The 19093-nt window shown below is 37.0% G+C and overlaps 1 protein-coding gene and 1 non-coding gene across 4 annotated transcripts in view; both read right to left on the reverse strand.

Moving 5' to 3' along the window:
- Acss3 (acyl-CoA synthetase short chain family member 3) overlaps nt 1-19093 on the reverse strand; it is a 231985-nt gene that overhangs the window by 25697 nt on the left and 187195 nt on the right. For all 3 annotated transcript variants that reach the window (XM_060378011.1, XM_060378010.1, XM_060378009.1), the window contains 2 exons: nt 7978-8073; nt 4034-4097 (listed from right to left, as the gene is read on the reverse strand). In XM_060378011.1, the coding sequence (XP_060233994.1) occupies nt 4034-4097; nt 7978-8073 (160 nt within the window). The remainder of the gene's footprint in view (nt 1-4033; nt 4098-7977; nt 8074-19093) is intronic.
- Nucleotides 17718-17822, reverse strand: LOC132652703 (U6 spliceosomal RNA). Its single transcript, XR_009590280.1, has one exon. It is a non-coding gene; the product is annotated as a U6 spliceosomal RNA (small nuclear RNA).

The following is a 19093-nucleotide window of genomic DNA, read 5'->3' on the forward strand; positions in this document are numbered from 1 at the left end:
TAAAAGACTGCAGGATTGCAACCCTGTGACTACTTGGTTTTATTCAAAGAATACCCCTCAAAGGAAGTGATGGGAGCACATTAAGTGAATAGTTGCTGTGAAATTGTTATGATGTGAACAAACATCATTAAAGGTCAAGAGTTCAATATCTACAGAATGAGAAATCGGCAGACATGAAGTAAAAGCCATTAGGACAATTCCACACAGTTTCATGTTATCTTACCACTGACCAGGGACAAGGCCAGGGGGACAGCAGGGAGTGGACAAACCATACTTCCAATAACAGAAATGGACCTGGTCATAAAAATGTTTGCCCCTGAGAGAGGAAGTCAGAAACCAATGACTTTAATAAGCGCGAGCACGGTGTTTTGAAGGAAAGCAATTGCAGTTAAAAACTTATGGAATGCTCTCTCTCATCTGGAAATTATTGACTCACAGCTTTAGTTCTGCACATAGGAATTCTGGATGCAATTACAGGAGCACCTTCTAAAATTCATTAGCGTTTTGTATTCATAGCAACTCTCACACCGTAACTGTAACACTGAATTCACTGGATGTAGTACGCGTCAAAATCAAAGGAATTTTCTAGCAGCCATGTGTGCAGGAAGTCTTCTCTTCTAAGAGAAATGCAAATTCTATATATGAAAGTAATTGACATTAAACAGTAAAGACACACGAATACTGCTTATCTAGTTCTAGGGCCCACAGTAGTATGAGCATCATCAGAATGCTTTCTGATTAGGTAACTGAAGTAAAAATGACTTCTACAATGCTATAATTTGTATATAGCAAGTGAAAGAATCTAAGATGACCACAAGGTTTGAACTTTTCTTTTGTTTTTCTGTTTGACCTTTCCATATATCACTGATTTTACAAGCAAGGCTTAAAGGTCTTATTAAGAAAACATCCTACACATACAAGTTAAGCATGCATTAGGATGCACAAAAAAATTCCACTCCTTAGGTTCTTTGGCATATCTAGTGAAATATGAGTCTAAAAATAAGGTATTTTTCTTTTATGGATAAAAATAAATTATTACCAACAAACTTCCAAAGTTATTTTGTTAATCAGTTATCCCTATGCTCATTGTTTTTGATCTACACTACCTTACACATCAAATATAATTATTTATTTTTTTATTTTAAAATATAGAATTTCACCATTAGCCAGCAGGAGGAATCAAATCATATCATGTATCGACATCATATCTTTATAATTTTTGATGCTCTCCATTACTCAGAATCTTTATTAAAATCTCTGTGTATGCAGACAGGAAATACCATTCCTCATTGACAACAGTCTAAGCATGGAATGCCTTTAGGCACAAGCTGTGTTATCTTCAAGGACCTAAGCAACATTAATATCCATAAGGAAAAATTATACTTTATGAGCTATGCTTCTATATTTCAGCACTCCTGAATTCATGTAGGGCAAAGGTGCCCATAATTAGAGTTAGTGGACATATAAATGCTTTAAAACCATGAGTCTCAAATCTCACCTCTGAGATCATGAAAAAAAATAATATTTAACAGAGATAACTCATTTAAAGTTAGATTATATGAAAGTGAATGCTGCTAGGGAGTTTTTTTAAGTTACCAAAAAACCTTGTTCTTCCATAAAATAGCACCCACCCAAAAATGGCCTTATATTTTCTCTAGCAAGCACTGCTCTATTTTCCCTCAACATGTCATAGTATAACCAAGTCTATGGAGATATGGAGTCTGATTTAAAAAGTATGGTTGGTTTTTTTTTTTTAGTAGTTTACAGTACTCATGTGTGTGAATATATGTATAACTTTCATTATCCATTTATTGTTGATGGACATCTGGGTTGACTATAGTTTTTTGCCATAGTGAATAGAATATCGAGAAACATGAGCATGAGATTATCTCTAGGATATAGAGTTCTATGGGTATGTTCTCAGGAGTGAAATACCTGGGTCATATGGTAGGTTTTTTAAATTAAATTTTTATTTTTTATATTAACTACAGTTTGTTCACTTTGTATCCCAGCTGTAGCCCCTTCCTCTGCCCCTCCCTATCCTTCCCTCCCTCCTTCATCTCCTTCTATGCCTCTCTCCAAGTCCACAGATAGGGGCAGTCCTCCTCACCTTCCATCTGACCCTAGCTTATCAGGTCTCATCAGCACTGGCTGCAATGTCCTCCTCTGTGGCCTGGCAAGGCTGCTCCTCCATCAGGGGGAGGCGGTCAAAGAGGCAGCCACTGAGTTCATGTCAGAGACAGTCCCTATTCCCCTTACTAAGGAATCCATTTGTATATTGAGCTGCCATGGGCTACATCTGAGTTTTGTTATTAACTTTTAATATTATTTAAAGAAATATCAATACACGCACAACATTCAATAACAAAATTTTTCATCTTTTTAGATTGCTACACTTAGAAAGGTAACACAGTTCTTACATAGTTACTGATAAGACCATGAGAATAAATGTACTCTTATCTAGTCTATTGAAAAAGGACTTATTTTAAAAGAACAAGATTTATTTTTTTAAACTGTTGTATAACTGTTCGATATTTTATGGGACATAGAATAATTATAAATGAGAAATATTTCTACATAACTGTATTTCAAGTAAATTTAAGAATTTAATATATATTATTAAAGGAAGGAAACTTATACAATTTGAAAATGCAGGTAATAGAATCATTGAGAAGAAATAAAATTTAAGACAAATTTTGTTTTAGATATAAAATTCCTTACTCATAAAAACTGATTATATTGAAGCCTGTTACTTCAGACATATCAATAAAGACATGAAAATGATGCTAATCAGAAAAATGAAGAAACCCTTATTGAGTATTTAAATGTCACATATTATGTGGCAACCCACTTAATCAACTCCATTTTAGATTCTACTAGCATAACTCTACAGTATTTTATAATTAATGTAAATTGAAACATTTTTGTTCAAATTTCAGCATCTGTACAAGTTAAAGGAGCAATGATGAAAAATGTTTCAAAGAATTGTGGTATTTGCTGGTGTTAGGAATTTAATACTATACTACTGCTTGATTCAAAAACTTTGCATTCAGTTAAATATTCAATAGAATAAATATCATCTAAGAAAGAAAAAGATAAAACCAAACAGACCTACAATACGTATGTTCATAAAAGTGAAAAAAACCCATCAGAGTTTCATAATAAAAAAAACTCAAAGGGCAGAGCAAAAAATAAAATTGCTTTTTAGACAGGATTAAGAGAAAACTGTAGCCCATAAAATACTTTACTGAATCAACAATATAAAGTGTTTGTCAAAACTGGACAGTTATTTTGAATCACAAACTGTTTAATGGTGCACCATGTTTAAAAAATATATATCCTTAAGTAATTTGTAGCATCAAAGAGTGTATTTTCACAAACTTAATGATACAGATAAAATACTGGACATTTATTTAGTAGAATAAAACATGACATTTATAAGCTACTTGTCACTATAAGACACTGAACTGTTTTACAGTAACATTTTCTTTATAGGTTCAAGTAAATACTAAAGTAATAAATGACAGTATGGTGGGTTATTATTTAACTTCCATATAACCTTCCTTCCTCTCTTTCAAATTCACATCCTCTTTTTTCACCAATTAATAATGCATGCATATATGCATATGTACATTTATACATGTATGTATATGCATATATATATCTATATCCCTAAATATGATCTGCTCTGGATAATGTTACTTTTATGTATGTTTCCAGGGTTGACCATTGGTTTGGTTTTACTGTTTAGATATAAATATACATGCATATATAGTACATAATACAAGGTACTTTTATTATTTATACACGATTTAATGAGAAAGGAGTTATTTTAAAAGAACAAGATGTGAAATTTTTAATTTTTATCTGAATGTGTTTTATTTTATGGAGATTGAATTTTAAATTATAATTGAGCTGGAATAATTCTCAAACAAAGCACATCTCATCACTTGTAATATATATGCAATCAATCAATTTGCTTTGGAATATACCATTTTTTTCTTTTAAGTAATCATATTAAATTTTTGCTTACTTTACCACAATATTTCCTAAGCTTCGAGCCTTCAGTTTTTGCATGTTGTCATCCAAAATCATAACTGTAAAGAGAAATATGAACATAATTGTGAACACAAACACTAATCCTCAAACCTCAATAATTTTCTCATATTTTCTTAATTTCATATTTAGGTGTCTAGCTCAAAATAATATTTGTATTCCTGTGAGACCAAGAAGATCTATAAGTACCCAAAACACAGTTTATAAAAGTATAAAAGGTACATGCATTTGCCATGTAGCAAGATCATAAACTTAAGAACCTCCTTAAAATAAAGACTTATTTTGAACATCCCCATAGTCTCTTTTTATGGTCATATACATTTGTACACATATAGGGAAGTAAGAATATTAACCCATGTTTATCTTTTCATAAACTAAAGGATGTGGTTTGACTTAGAGAGAAGCAGGGAGGAGATGAGTGTGAGAGGGTGGGATTGGGAGGGAATGAGGGAGGGGGCTACAGCTGAGATACAAAGTAAATAAACTGTAATTAATATAAAAATAAAAATTTAATTTAAAAAAAGCACAGCCAAATATACATACAAAGAAAACAGTGTAAGCATATCCATTTGTGAGATATAAACTGGGTTATTTAATGTTTCCAAATACATTGTTCCTATATTTTCTGTGATGTCTTGATTTTCTATGGAAAGTGACTGATAGAAAATCTGGGGTCCACATTACAGTATATCACACATAAAAATTAATTACAGTCATCTAGATTCCGTAGAGTCTTTACGTTGTTCTACTCACTTGGGTCATTCCTAAGCAACTATGGAAAGACACTAACCAAAGATTAATCACTCCTTTATTTTTATTCTGGGAGGGCACTGCTGGAAAATACTGTAATGATAATTAGTAAAGTTATAAATATCTGGGTTTCACTGATTGTGAGTTCATCATGGCTGAAGACTAGTCAAAATTCATCACTGTCATCAAATACCAGGACACATCCCAATGACTACATGCTCCAGGACATGTAGTTTTTTTCCCCCTCTGGCTTTCTATTTATAAAATAGAAGCCGTGTCTTCTAACTTTAGGGGTATATAGAGTAAACTGTTTATAAAATGTCAAGTTTATGGGAGGTACTCAATGGGTATAAAATTAAATAAAATACCACCTGGATTCTTTCTGTTGTTCCTCAAAGTAGCTTTCTATTTTTTACTATAATTCTGTGCATGATATATTTTCAAAGTTCTGTATAGCCATAAAACAAACCAAAAGTATATCTGTCACAAAATCTCTGGTTCCTCAGTAGTTTAATCTGTCCTCTGGAACCTGGTGGTTTTCAGACAATAAGGAATTTCTGTATTAAAGTCCCATGACATCAAAGTTTAACTCTTTCATATAACTGGGTATAAAAATGGAACAGATACACTAAGGGGAAATGTGTTTAACATCGCCCAGGATTGGCAGCCCCTAGCAGTGTTTCAACACAAAGCGAGTTCTCTGATCAAAGAGTGAGGGTGACAACTGTTTGGGAGGGATTCACCGGATATTCACTCATGTTCCACTGCAGGAAAAATCACAGACTTCACTGAATTATAAAACAGATATCTGGCTACAATAAAAAGCCCAAAATGACGGTCTATACATGAGCAAACAAGGACAACAGCAATAGACATGCTGAAGCGGGAGAGGAAAGCTCGCAGGCTTCATCACTATATAAAGAACTAAGCAAGCTGACTGTAGAGTAGGAGAAATAGTCTTCCCCCAAGAAGAGCACATCAATGTGTTACCCAATGGCAAATGGTAAGCCCTGATAATACATGTATAAGGGAGATGTCTTAGTTAGGGTTTCTACTGATGTGATGAAACACCATGACCAATAAGCAACTTGGGGAAGCAAGGATTTCTTTCACACAGAGTTCCATATAACCGTCCATTATCAAAAGCAGTGAAGACAGAGCTCATGCAGGGCAAGAACCTGGAGGCAGAGGCTGATGCGGAGGCCATGGAGCAGTGCTGCTGAATAGCATGCTCAGAATGGCTTGCTCAGCCTGCTTTTTTATAGAACGCAGGCGTGACGCCATCAGCCAAGGGATGGCACCACCCACAATGGGCTGCCTCACCCCCTCTGTGAGCCAGTGCATAGCATTAAGCACACTGTCCCTGAAAAAAAAAATGGCTTTTCTTCATAATTCTATTAGACAAAATTGTGTGACTTATGTCAATTATATAATCATTATGCCTCGTTTGCCCTTCTTGTACAGTGAATGTATGAGTCCATATTAACTTGCTCTCTAGCGTCTCTGAAATTCTTGTGACACTAACAGATGAGGCTTCATTCCATATTTTGTCTTTGGTGCCTGTGTAACCTGCTTTGCTGCATAACGTCAAAACCCAGCAGCCTAATAAAGTTCATAAAATTATGACAGCCATTTAGAAATAAGGAATTTGAACAAATTGAACGGTGAAAAGTTAAAAATTGTGCAACTAAGGAGGAAAGCCCTGTAGAAATTATTTGGCTATAGTGGCTACTATAATAAATATAAAATCAAATATTTTAGGACATATTGTTATCCAACAACTCTCATAAAAAGAAATACTTGTTGAAAATCCTTCACTGTGAATTTGATTTTAGCCCACAAGTTTCAAGAACTTTGTCAACATCCTTCGAAAGCATTATAGAAGAAGCTATAAATTTTTGTTAATGAAGAAAGAAACAAAATTAACCCAGCGATTTGTATGCTTTAGAAAATTTATAGGGGTGATGTGCAGTCTCTATGCATTTTAAGTTATTCATCTCTAAATATTTAAAAACACCTTTTGATGAACTATGATGCATCATCAAAAAATGAAAAGATACATGTATTGTGTACTTCAAACCCATATACTTTTTTACATTTAAATAATTTCATTTTTTATTTTTAATTATAATTTATTTACTTTGTATCCCCCCTCTAGTTCCCTCCCTCCTCCCCTCCTAATCCCTCCCTTCATCCCCCTTCTCCACACACTTCCCTCCCCAAGTTCACTGGTAGGGGAGGGTTTCTTTTTCTTCCTTCTGATCTAAGTCTGTTAGGTCTCATCAGGAGTGGCTGCATTAGGGGGAGGTGATCAAAGAGCAGGCCAATCAGTTCATGTCAGAGACAGTCCCTATTCCTATCATCATAGAACCCACTTGGACACTGAGCTGCCATGGGCTACATCTGTGCAGGGGTTCTAGGTTTTCTCCATGCATGGTACTTGGTTGGAGTATGAGTCTCAGGAAACACCCCTGTGCTAAAATTTTTTGGTTCTGTTGCTCTCCTTGTGGACCTTCTGTCCTTTCCAGCTTTTACTATTATTTCCCCCTTCTTTCATAACATTCCCTGCATTCTGCCCAAAGTTTGGTCATGAGTCTCAACATCTGCTTTGATAGTCTGGAGGGCAGAGCCTTTCAGAGGCCCTCGTGGAAGGCTCCTAACTTGTTTCCTGTTTTCTTCTTCTTCTGATGTCCATCCTCTTTGCCTTTCAGAGTTAAACCCATATTGTTTTTTTTTCTTTATTAATTACACTTTATTCACTTTGTATCCCCCCCTGGTTCCCTTCCTCCTCCCGTCCCAATCCCTCCCTTCCTCCACCCTCTGCCTGGGTGCCCCTTCCCAAGTCCACTGATAGGGGAGGACTTCTTTTCCTTCCTTCTGATCCTAGTCAATTAGGTCTCATGAGGAGTGGCTGCATTGTCTTCTTCTGTGGCCTGGTAATGCTGTTCCCCCCTCAGGGGGAGGTAATTAAAGAGATTTTTTGATTGTTTTATTTCTTCAAAAATTAAGCCATGGCAAGACGATAGCATTATCATCCATAAGAGAAAAACCTGAGGCATTCATTTCTAATAAATGACATTTTTAAAAGCAAATACTTTTTATATACTAACTACAAGAAAGTAACAAATTCATTAACAGTGAGCATTTTAAACTGCCAGTGTTGTGACTTACCATTATATCCTGGGACACATTTTCCTGCCTGCCCAGGTGGAGGTGTTTTGGAGTTACCTAATCCAATACAGGATGCTGTAATGGGGGATCCGGTCTCTGGGGAGAAAAGTAAGGCTTCTCATTTAGTGCTTCAGCATTGAGTTATGTTCCTTTAGTACTATTGCAGTAGCCCCACAATAGTTTGTCTCATAATTTTGCTTCATTGGTAATAGATTAAACTCTAGGTTCATTTTAGTATTTAAGATGCTTAGCTTTATGGTCAGTGATTAGATAAGGAACAAGAAATCAGAGCCCTCTTAATGTTTAACAAAACTTACAGATATTCTTATATGACAATAATAAATTCTAAAAAGATTAATAAAAAGGGAAAACAGCAGTACTTGGTGCATTTGTGGTTTTAAAACTGAAAGATATATTTAGAATAATTCACATCATAAAATTCTTCTAAAGGAAAAAAATAGGCCCCTGGTATTAATGATGTCTCAGAAAATGGAAAATGTACAATACATAACTTTGATGATTTCACATCACAGATTAAAAAAAAATAAATGAGCACTAGAAAAGGTACTTACAGATTCATTTAAAGTTATTGTTTTTCAATATACATTTTTTATTTGGTATTTTTAGCTTGTTATCTGGAAATCCTGCATCTTACTCTAAATTTCTCAATGTTTTATCAGAGTTCTCAGGCTGCTGTTCATGTATCCAGCACAGCTACAAACACAGAAAGCTATATGTATACTGTGCTATCCACCAAGTCCATAGGCTTACATTATCAGCCTCCATAGATTAAGAGAGTACTAAATTTGTTGCCCTTAAAATTTTTGCCAGGATAATCATAGCTAATACTTGTAACCATAAATTCTGAAGGGAAGTGTGTGTGTGTGTGTGTGTGAGAGAGAGAGAGAGAAAACTATGTGTAACCTAAACATGTGAAGTCAATGGGATCGTTCATATCAATAGAGGGTCAGGATGAGTGGATAAGAGTGAAGAGAGTGGAGCATCTATGCTTTATGTTGTGCAACTCAGAACACACACACAAAGGATTAGCTGAAGACAATCATTTTCAAAGCCATAAAGGAGCAGTAAAACTTAGTGACCTAAGTATTCTGAATACATGCCTTCCACTTTGAGCTTTGCCATAAAACCTATATCATTTTTGTGGTGGGGAAGATTCACAGATTATCTTTTTCTACCAGGGCTACATTTTACAACTCATGTATTATCAATAGTGGCTCATCTGGCATCAATAACATCAATTTTGATCACTAAAAATCAGGTCCTGAGTCACAATCTAAGGCAATGATTCTCAACTTGTGGATTGTGACCCATTTTGGGAGGGAAAGATCATACAACCCTTACAAATGGGTCACCTAAGGACATCAGAAAACACAGATATTAACAGTCTGATACACAACAGTTTCAAAAATTACAGTTATGAGCTAGCAAAAGAAATAATTTTTATGGATGGAGTTCACCACAACATGAGGACTGTATTAAAGGATCACAGCATTGGGAAGGTTGAAACCCACTGGTCTAAGGTTTAAGAAACTAAACATATTAAGACTAAGATATGACAAGGACCAGATGTTCTGAACCTTAAGAAAGAATTCACAGATTTTTTTTTTTAATTTTTGAGACAGTGTCTCTGTTTATCCTTGCTGTCCTGGACTCACTTCGTAGAGCAAGATGGCCTTGGACTCACAGATATTCACCCGCTTCTGCCTCCAGGAATGCTTGCATTACAGGTGTGTGCCACTGTGCCCAGCTACTTCTGACATGTTTTAGGCTTCAGTTTCTACTATTAAGATCAGAGCTTTGAAAAATAAATAGGCAATCTTAAATTGTAGTCCAAAAATGAACTACAGAGAAAAAAATATATTGGAGACTTCAAAATGAGAAATACTGTATGTAATTTATATTTCCATTACAGACTTTTTATTTGTGCAATAATACTCAAAGTTCTGCCATTCAATGAATGTTTGTTGTACATAGTCTCCTCATCAAAATAAATTCTTTTTTGGAGTAAAGGAATGTTATGGTAGAATAAAATACCAAATAGAAATGGCAGCTTGTATGAAGGTTACTAATGAGCCTATTTGGAATTTCAGTTGTTTAGAAAAGCAAAATCCAGAGAGAAAATGTGGATTAAAAGAGAAGATTAAAGGGCAAGTGGAAGAGGAACATTACAAAGGACTATCCATGCCAAGATTAGAAATCTGGACATTTGTCCAGGGACAGTAGGATCCACAGAGATCAGTAGAGGCAATTGTTACTAAATTACTTTATAAAATAATATACTCATTTGCAAACTAAAGCACTAAATTAACAATCCCAATACTCAGCAATAAACCAGGCATATGATGATAATATAGCGAAGGTGAGCAGAGGTGCAAGATGAAACCAGCTTAAGTTATGATCAAAGGTCATAGTAACTGCAGAGATTAAAAAGATCAAGAGGAAATCTTGGCTGAACTGATTTATTTCATAAAATCATCAGCAATAAATGTAAGTGACAGTTAAGAGAATGGGCAAGGTAGCAAGAGGACAAGTCCAGTTGTGTGACTCACAGTCCCTGCTGTATCCGGAAAACTACTATTATGCCCCTACAGGAGACACTGTATTAGGAAAACTGGATTGAGAACTTGGTAGTCCATGTGCAAAGCTGAAGTTCTTGGGATAAATCAATTCAGCAGGCTGGCTACTACTGAGTCATATTAATCATAGCATCATGGTGGGCACAGAGGGCAATTTGTAAAGAAATCATTCTCTCCACTTCTGAATCTATACAGTGAGCTATAAATAACTTGAATGGTGGTAGCAAATAGAAAGCAGAAACAGTGAGCTGTACACTGGTGAAAGAAAATCAATTTAATCTCTGTGTTCAAGAGATGGTAGAATTATGGTTTAAAATACTTAAATCAATGCAATCTAATATTTGTATCAGATGCAGAGCATACAATGGAGCTGTAAAGCTGGTCCTCTTGGCATACAGTAGTTGATTCACTAAAGAATCCAATTATTTGTCTCAATTAGACAAATAATGTTGAATTAATGAAGACGTGAGATAAAGACCAGGAAGAAAGCATCCCCGGCTGCAGAGAACAATGGGAACTCTGGTTCAAATCAAACGACTTTATGGAATTAAATTCTGTATGGCTAAATGTTGCTTTACATTCTAAATTTTCATGATTTTGAAGTATCTAGAGGCCAGAGTGTTAAGGCAGCCATTTTACACATAGACAGTTATTCAGGAAAGGAAAGGAGGTATAAATAAGACATACTCTGTGTACTACCAGAGATCTTACATTCTGTGTTCTTGAATCTGGAACAGCTACAGGACCTAAGAGTAAAGGTGACCCTTACAGCTAGGAATAGTTACTCATAGCAAGACAAGAAAAGGGAAGTAATATTTATTGCATTTTGAAAATAAACTGAGGATTATTATGTTTTCTGTACACATTTCATTTCATTAAAAGCTTTCTGGGAAGCATGACTGAAAACAGCTGATGGAAAGATCAGCTACTTGTATGTCACTGAAGCGTCAATGGCTGAACAGATTTAAACACAGGTTTAAACACTGTGCTATTAGGACTCAGCATCACCTTTTACTATGCACCTTGCTTTTCCAAGGAGTACTGACACCTGCTGTTCTCGCAAATAAGATTGACAGTGAAGAGTACCTGGGCTGATTCCATTGGGTTAAAACACAGGAGAAAACAAATTCCACACAAATATTTCTCAAGAAAATATTCAGAAACCATTGTTCTTGTGAAGATTTTTACGAATGTGACATAATATTAATCATTGTAGGCTTGGTTAGAATGGACCTTTTCCAGAGGCAGGAGAATTAGAATACACGGTATTTCAAAGCCCAAGCCAGTGACGTTATTGATCACTTTCCTAATATCTGTCTCTTTCCAATACGTTATCACTTATATAATAATAGCACAGTGATTTTAAGAAATAATTGCACATCTCAGAAGTAGTTCCTGTAATTATACTTTTAAAAACATGACGTCCTTTCTATCCTAGAATGTTATAAAGATGAAAATGTCTAATTAAATAACTACTGCTTGGTTTGGGAATTCTTTTTCAGGTGGATAGACAATATGTAAATAGTTAATCACTTTCAAATCAATAGTCTTATCAAGCATGACTTACATTTGAGTACCTCTAAGCTCCTGTGTTTTAAATTATCAGAAAAAAAAAAAACACACCTACACTCAACTAATGAAGATTGCTCTGAGAGAAAAGTCCAGTAACCAGGCAACAGTGATGACATCAAGATCCTGTCTCTCTTACCAGATGGATACAGTCACAGTATCTCTCACTGCACATTACTAAAGTGACAGTTCATCTGTATAACTGCTTTACTTCAACCAAAATACACCATGCTATATATAAAAGATCCTTTTAATCAAGAAAATGTGACTCTGTTTTGAGCAAGAAACTGTGAAAGACAAATTTAAATCATCCATTAGGAATCCATTCATATTTTCCCATGGCTTTTTGCCTTTTACTATTTGAAACCACTATAGAGAATCTTCTTAATGATCCAGCTCATGGGAAATTGTGATTGATACTGGACCAGTTTTCCAGCTTTTCAGTTATGTAGTGTGCTTATGCCTGTTCTTATACTGTTCATACATTTACAGTCACATACTCTAAAGAAACATGTACCATAGCTAAAATTTACTATAATAGTAATAATAGAGCAAAACCTATACACAGAAAATTGCAAAGAGTTAAAAGGACATCTTCTCATTATCTACAGTTATATTTTGTTAGCAGATAGGCAGGCAGCAAAATGTAACTGATGATATTCAATATCCAGAGAATAGGTTTGTAAATAAAGTCCTTAAGGTAAAGTCACCAGGAAGACTCATTGCTGTGTAGCTCAATGAAGCTTCTTATGCTTGATCTCTGGGAAGGTATTGTTCAGTAAGAGCTATAAAGCTTCTCTGGTGCACAAGCCACATACATACACAGGTATTTTAAACTGGAAGAAAGCCATATGGACAGCAAATTGGTAAAGTGGAGGTATATGGGGAATAAGAGGAGTTATAAAGCTTTCAGAGCTGAATTCCAGGAATGAAGGAAATTTCTAGTACACGCAATTTGAAGTGATAGACTAGCGGTCTGAAGTCTCTTGTCAATAAGTAGACGGATCTACACATATAGTGTCTAAGAATACAAAGTAAGGAAGGAGAAGAAGAATTCAGAGAAAACAAGTGACTTCTCCATTGATGCATTGTGGATCAAGCTGTTGAGAATTAGCTGAGCATTTTAGTGCAGATAAGAAAAATAAAACAGTACAAGAGTGTGCTGGTAATATTTCCCAGAGAGATCTTTCTTTAATATATTTGCTTAAAAAAACTGCAATTAATTATTCTCTTGTGTGGGTTGAGTTCTTATAAGTAAATATGCATTTCTTAAAATTAAAAAAAGAGTTTTGGTATAATGAGTCTTCTATATATTTTTTCTTTTAAAAAAAATCAATCTGGCGCTTTCTCAGACAATTAGGAATAGCACTTCCTCAAGATCAAGCTATACCATTCATAGGCATATATCCAAAAGATGCTCAAGTATACAACAGGACATTTGTTCAACCTTGTTTGTAGCAGCTTTATTTGTAACAGCCAGAATCTGGAAACAACCCAGATGCCCCACAACTGAGAAATGGATACAGAAATTATTGTACGTCTACACAATGGAATATTACTCAGCAATAAAAATACTAGGAAATCATGAAATTTGCAGGCAAATGGTGGGAACTGGAAAAGATCATATTTAGTGAGGTATCTCAGAAGCAGAAAGACACACAGGCTATATACTCATTCATAAGTGGATATTAGATATATAATATAGGATAAACATACTAAAATATGTACACCTGAAGAAACTAATCAAGAAAGAGAACTCTAGCTAAAAAGCTCAATCCCATTCAGAAAGGCAAAGACAATCGACTTGAGAATAGGGAGAAAACAGGGAACAGGACAGGAGCCTGCCACAGCGGACCTCTGAAAGGATCTATCCTACAGGGTATCAAAACAGATGCTGAGACTTATACCCAAACTTTGGGCAGAGAGCAGGGAATCTTATGAAAGAAGAGGGATATAGTAAGACCTGGAGAGGACAGGAGCTCCACAAGGAGAACAACAGAATCAAAAACTCTGGGCACAGTGGTCTTTTTTGAGATTGATACTCCAACCAAGGACCATTCATGGAGATAACCTAGAACCCCTGCACAGATGTAGCCCGTGGCAGTTCAGTGTCCAAGTGGGTTTAACAGTAATGGAAATAGGGACTGTCTCTGACATGAACTGGTTGGTCTGCTCTTTGACCACCTCCCCTTGACGGGGGGAGCAGCCTTACCAAGCCACAGAGGAAGACAATGCAGCCACACCTGATGAGACCTGATAGACTAGGATCAGAAGGAAGGAGAGAAAGAACTCCCCTATCAATGGACTTGGGGAGGGGCATGGGTGGAGAAAGAAGAGAGAGGGTGGGGCTGGGAGGGGAGGATGGAGGGGTTTTACGGAGATACCAAGTGAATAAAGTGTAATTAATAAAAATTAAAAAAATAAATGATCAAAAAAACAAATAAAGCTGCTACAAACATGGTTAAAAATTATTTATTTATTTATTACAGTTTATTCATTTTGGATCCTAGCTGTAACCCCTTCTCTGGTCCCCTACCAATCTCACCCTCCCTCCCTCATCTCCTTCCATGCCCCTTTCCAAGTCCACTGATAGGGGAGTTCCTCCTCCCCTTCTATCTGACCCTAGTCTATCAGGTCTCATCAGGACTGGCTTCATCGTCTTAATCTGTGGCCTGGTCAGGCTGTTCCCCCCTAAGGGGGAGGTGATCAAAGAGTCAGCCACTGAGTTCATGTCAGAGTCAGTCTCTGATCCCCTCACAAGGGAACCCACTTGGACACTGAACTGCCATGGGCTACATCTCTGCAGGGGTTCAGAAATAATTTGGAAAGCCCAACCAAACAGTGGTTTAAATAATTGCTGTCGTACTCGATTGTCAGGAAACATATTCCAGTCGACTGAGTTATTTTCTACTGCTGTGACAAAACAATAAGCAGGGCAACATGAAAAAATTGTTAGACCACAGGTTTACAGGGTTTAGAGTCCATGATGATAGAGTGAAGCACTGTGCGAGGAACAGCCGAGACTGCATAGATCAGAACTGACAGTAGGAGGCAGCGAGGAGGCACACTAGAAATCATGAAAAACCTCCTAATTACTGAATTAAATAATTAATTAATCTACTCACTTTACATCCTTGTTGTAGTCTCCTCCCTCCTCCCCTTCCAGTCCCACCCACTGTCCCTACTGCCCTTTTCCGCAGAAAAGAGGATCTCCCTTTCCCATCCAGCTCAGCTCATCAAGTTGTATGTGGTCTGGCAAGGCAGTCCCGACAAAAAAAAAAAAAAAAAAAAGTGTTCAAATAGCTGGCAAGTGAGTTCATGTCCAATGGGGTTTCCACTTCCCTTACTGGAGGACCCACATGACGCCTAAGCTGCCCATCTGCTTTTCCTTTATAGGAGGCCTTGGTCCAGTTCATATATTGATTGGTTCTTGATTGATGCTTCAGTCTCAGCAAGCCCCTCTGGGCCCTGGTTTTTTGGCTCTATTGGTCTTCTTGTGGAGCTCCTGTCACCTCCTGGTCATTTTTTCTTTCCTCCACTTTTTCACAAGACTCCCAATAAGTCACCCAATGTTTGGCTGTGAGTCTCTGCTTCTGTGTTGAGGCACTGCTGGATAGCGCCTCTCAGAGGACAATTCTGTCAGGCTTCTGTCTGCAAGCTTAGCAGAGTATCCTTCATAGTGTCAGGGGTTGGCACTCTCCAATAGGGTAGGTCTTTGGTTAGGCCAGACATTGGTTAGCATTCCCTCAATCTCTGCTCTATCTTTATCACTGTACATGTCATAGGCAGGGTAAACTTTAGGTTGAAGTTTTTGTGGGTGGGTTGGTGTCTCCCTCCTTCTGTTAGGAGACTAGTCTAGTTAGTTGGTGTCCTCTTCAGTCTCTATGGCCTCTGCTACTAGAAGTCTCTGCTTGATTGTCCCTCATATCCTCCCACGAGCCTACCCTGACTTAGGTCTCCAGCTTATCACAGATATGTCTCCACGCTCAGTTTATCTTTTCTTTACAGTCCTTCTTACCCTTGATCTCCCTAGGTTTGTTATCCATCCTCTTCACACTCTGTGCCCTCTGTCCCACCTTGTTCCTTCTCTTCAGGCACTATCTCTGTTTATTCTATCTCCCTTTTGAAGTGAGATTTTTGTATACTCCCTTGAATCCTCTATGTTGTTTATCTTCTTTGAGTCTGTGCACTGTAGCATGCTTATCCAGTACTGTATAGCTTAAATCCACTTGTATATACATGTATTGTGTGTCTCTCTGGACCTGGGTTACCTCACTTGGATGATATTTTCTAGGTCCATCCATTTGCCTGCATATTTCATGATTTCTTTGTTTTAAATAGCTGAGTACTATTCCATTGTGTAGAAGTGCCACCACAATTTCTTCATCCATTCTTCAGTTGAGGGACATCTGAGTTCTTTTTTGATTCTGCTTTTTATGAATAAAGCTGCTATAAACATAGTTGAACAATTGCCCTTGTTGTACGGGGTGGTGTCTTTAGAGAATATACCCAAGAGAGGTATAGTTAGGTCTTGAGGTAAAGCTGTTCCCAATTTTCTGAAAAAGTGTCAGTTTGATTCCCAAAGTGGCTGTACAAGTTTACACTTACACCAACAATGGAAGAGTGTTTCCCTTTCTCTACACCCTGGCCAGCATGTGCTGTTGCTTGAAAAACAAGGAGATCATGAAATTTGGAGGCAAATGGTGGGAACTGGAAAAGATCATCCTGAGTGAGGTATCCCAGAAGCAGAAAGACACACAGGGTAAAGTAGCTATTAGATATATAATATAGGATAAACATACTAAAATACATACACCTAAAGACGCTAATCAGGAAGAAGGACTCCGGCTAAGATGCTCAATCCCCATTCAGAAAGGCAAAGAGGATGGACATCAGAAGAGGGAGAAAACGGGAAACAGGATAGGAGCCTGCCACAGAGGGCCTCTGAAAGGATCTACCCTACAGGGTATCAAAGCAGATGCTGAGACTTATAGCCAAACTTTGGGCAGAGCGCAGGGAATCTTATGAAAGAAGGGGGAGATAGTAAGCCCTGAAGAGGACAGGAGCTCCACAAAGAGAGCAACAAAACCAAAAACTCTGGGCACAGTGGTCTTTTCTGAGACTGAAACTCCAACCAAGGATCACTGATGGAGATAACCTAGAACCCCTGCATAGTTGTTGCCCATGGCAGTTCAGTGTCCAAGTGGGTTCCATAGTAATGGGAAAAGAGACTGTCTTTGACATAAACTGATTGGCCTGCTCTTTGATCACCTCCCCCTGAGTGGAGAGCAGCCTTACCAGGCTACAGAGGAAGACAATGCAGCCACACCTGATGAAACCTGATAGACTAGGATCAGAAGGAAAGAGAGGAAGAATTCCCTTATCAGTGGACTTGGGGAGGGGCATGGGTGGAGAAGGAGACAGAGGATGGAATTGGGAGGGGAGGAGGAAGGGAGCTACGTGGGGGGATACAAAGTGAATAAACTCTAATTAAATATAAATAGATAGATAAATAAATAGATAGATAGATAAATAAATAAATAAATAAATAAATAAATAAGAGATTTTGATCTTAAAAGTATGGTTCACATACAATTTGCGTGTCATCCTTGCTCGGGGGCCATGCTAATCTTCTCTGTATTGTTCCAATTTTAGTATATGTGCTGCCAAAGTTATCATGAAGCAAGTCTTCTGAAACCTCAAAGTTACAGTAACAAACTCCAACAAGGCCATAGAACCTAATTCTTTCCAAATATTTCTATCAACTGGGGACCAAATATTAAAACATATGAACCTTTGGTACCATTTTCGTTCAGACCACCATAGCACTGAACTGGGCAAAACTACATCTGTCTTTTAAATTACGTCTGATGTCCTTTAAGAACATGCTATCAGTGTGTAAGCACCATGTAGAGAAATGGTTTTGACTTAAGCACTGGCATGTCTCGTGTTTGCTGTAGCATTTTAACCTCTACTTTAATAAAATCCAGAGTAATCAAATTATTTCTCAAAGGGGGAATATTTAAACTGTGTAAAGACTGTAGTTCCTTTAGAACTTCAATGGCAATTAAAACTCTTATAGTTCAGTTTTGAGAAACTGAGTTCAGGATGAGAAATACTCTAATCATTAAAGATAGAAAAACTCAATAAAGATGGTTCAAGGAAGCTAGAAGGTGATCAGAGGGAGGTGATCAAAAAGCCATTATTCATAATTTTTTACCACCAGTGTCTTTTAGGTTACTATCATTTTTCTCTTTGGAAGTATTTCTAAGGAATTTTCAAATACTAGGAAGAATTCTATTCTTCCATTGTTGTGATTAAAAATAAAATAAATAATTAGTCATCTAGGAAAGCTCAAAGAGGTGGTGATTTGCTCACTCTAGTTATATCATGTGTACCTAGACATCAAACCAGTTTCATATAAACACTGTAACTCCTGATAGGAACAGCACAAGTGCTAGCTAAGCAACTAGAAAGACACAGATTCTTGATCTAAGTCCTTTACTAAGGTACCCATTAACAAAGCCATTATATGACTTGAATGTTACAAATCTGTGATAATTGTTTTGTTTGGTTTGTTTTTTTTTTTTTCTTTTTTTAGATTTATAGGAAGAAGAGGAGGAAGAATTGTAGGCACCAGAGGCATCAATGACACCCCAATAACATGGAGCACAGAATGAACTAACCATGGCTCACAGCGGCTCACAGTGACTGACCAGAAAGTCAGGGAGCCTGAATGAGTCTAAGCTAGGTCCTCTGCATATATACTATGGATGTTTAGCTTTGAGTTCTTGTGGGACTCATAACAATGAGCTTGTGGGTGTCTCTGACTCTTTTCTCTGCTCCTGGGATCCTTTTCCTTTTACTGGGTTGCCTTGTTCACCCTTGATATGAGGGCTTGTGCCTAGTCTTATTGTAAATTATTATGCTATGTTTAGTTGATATCCCTG

The sequence above is a fragment of the Meriones unguiculatus genome, chromosome 2 (assembly GCF_030254825.1).
Source record: "Meriones unguiculatus strain TT.TT164.6M chromosome 2, Bangor_MerUng_6.1, whole genome shotgun sequence".
In the NCBI taxonomy this organism is placed as follows: Eukaryota; Metazoa; Chordata; class Mammalia; order Rodentia; family Muridae; genus Meriones; species Meriones unguiculatus.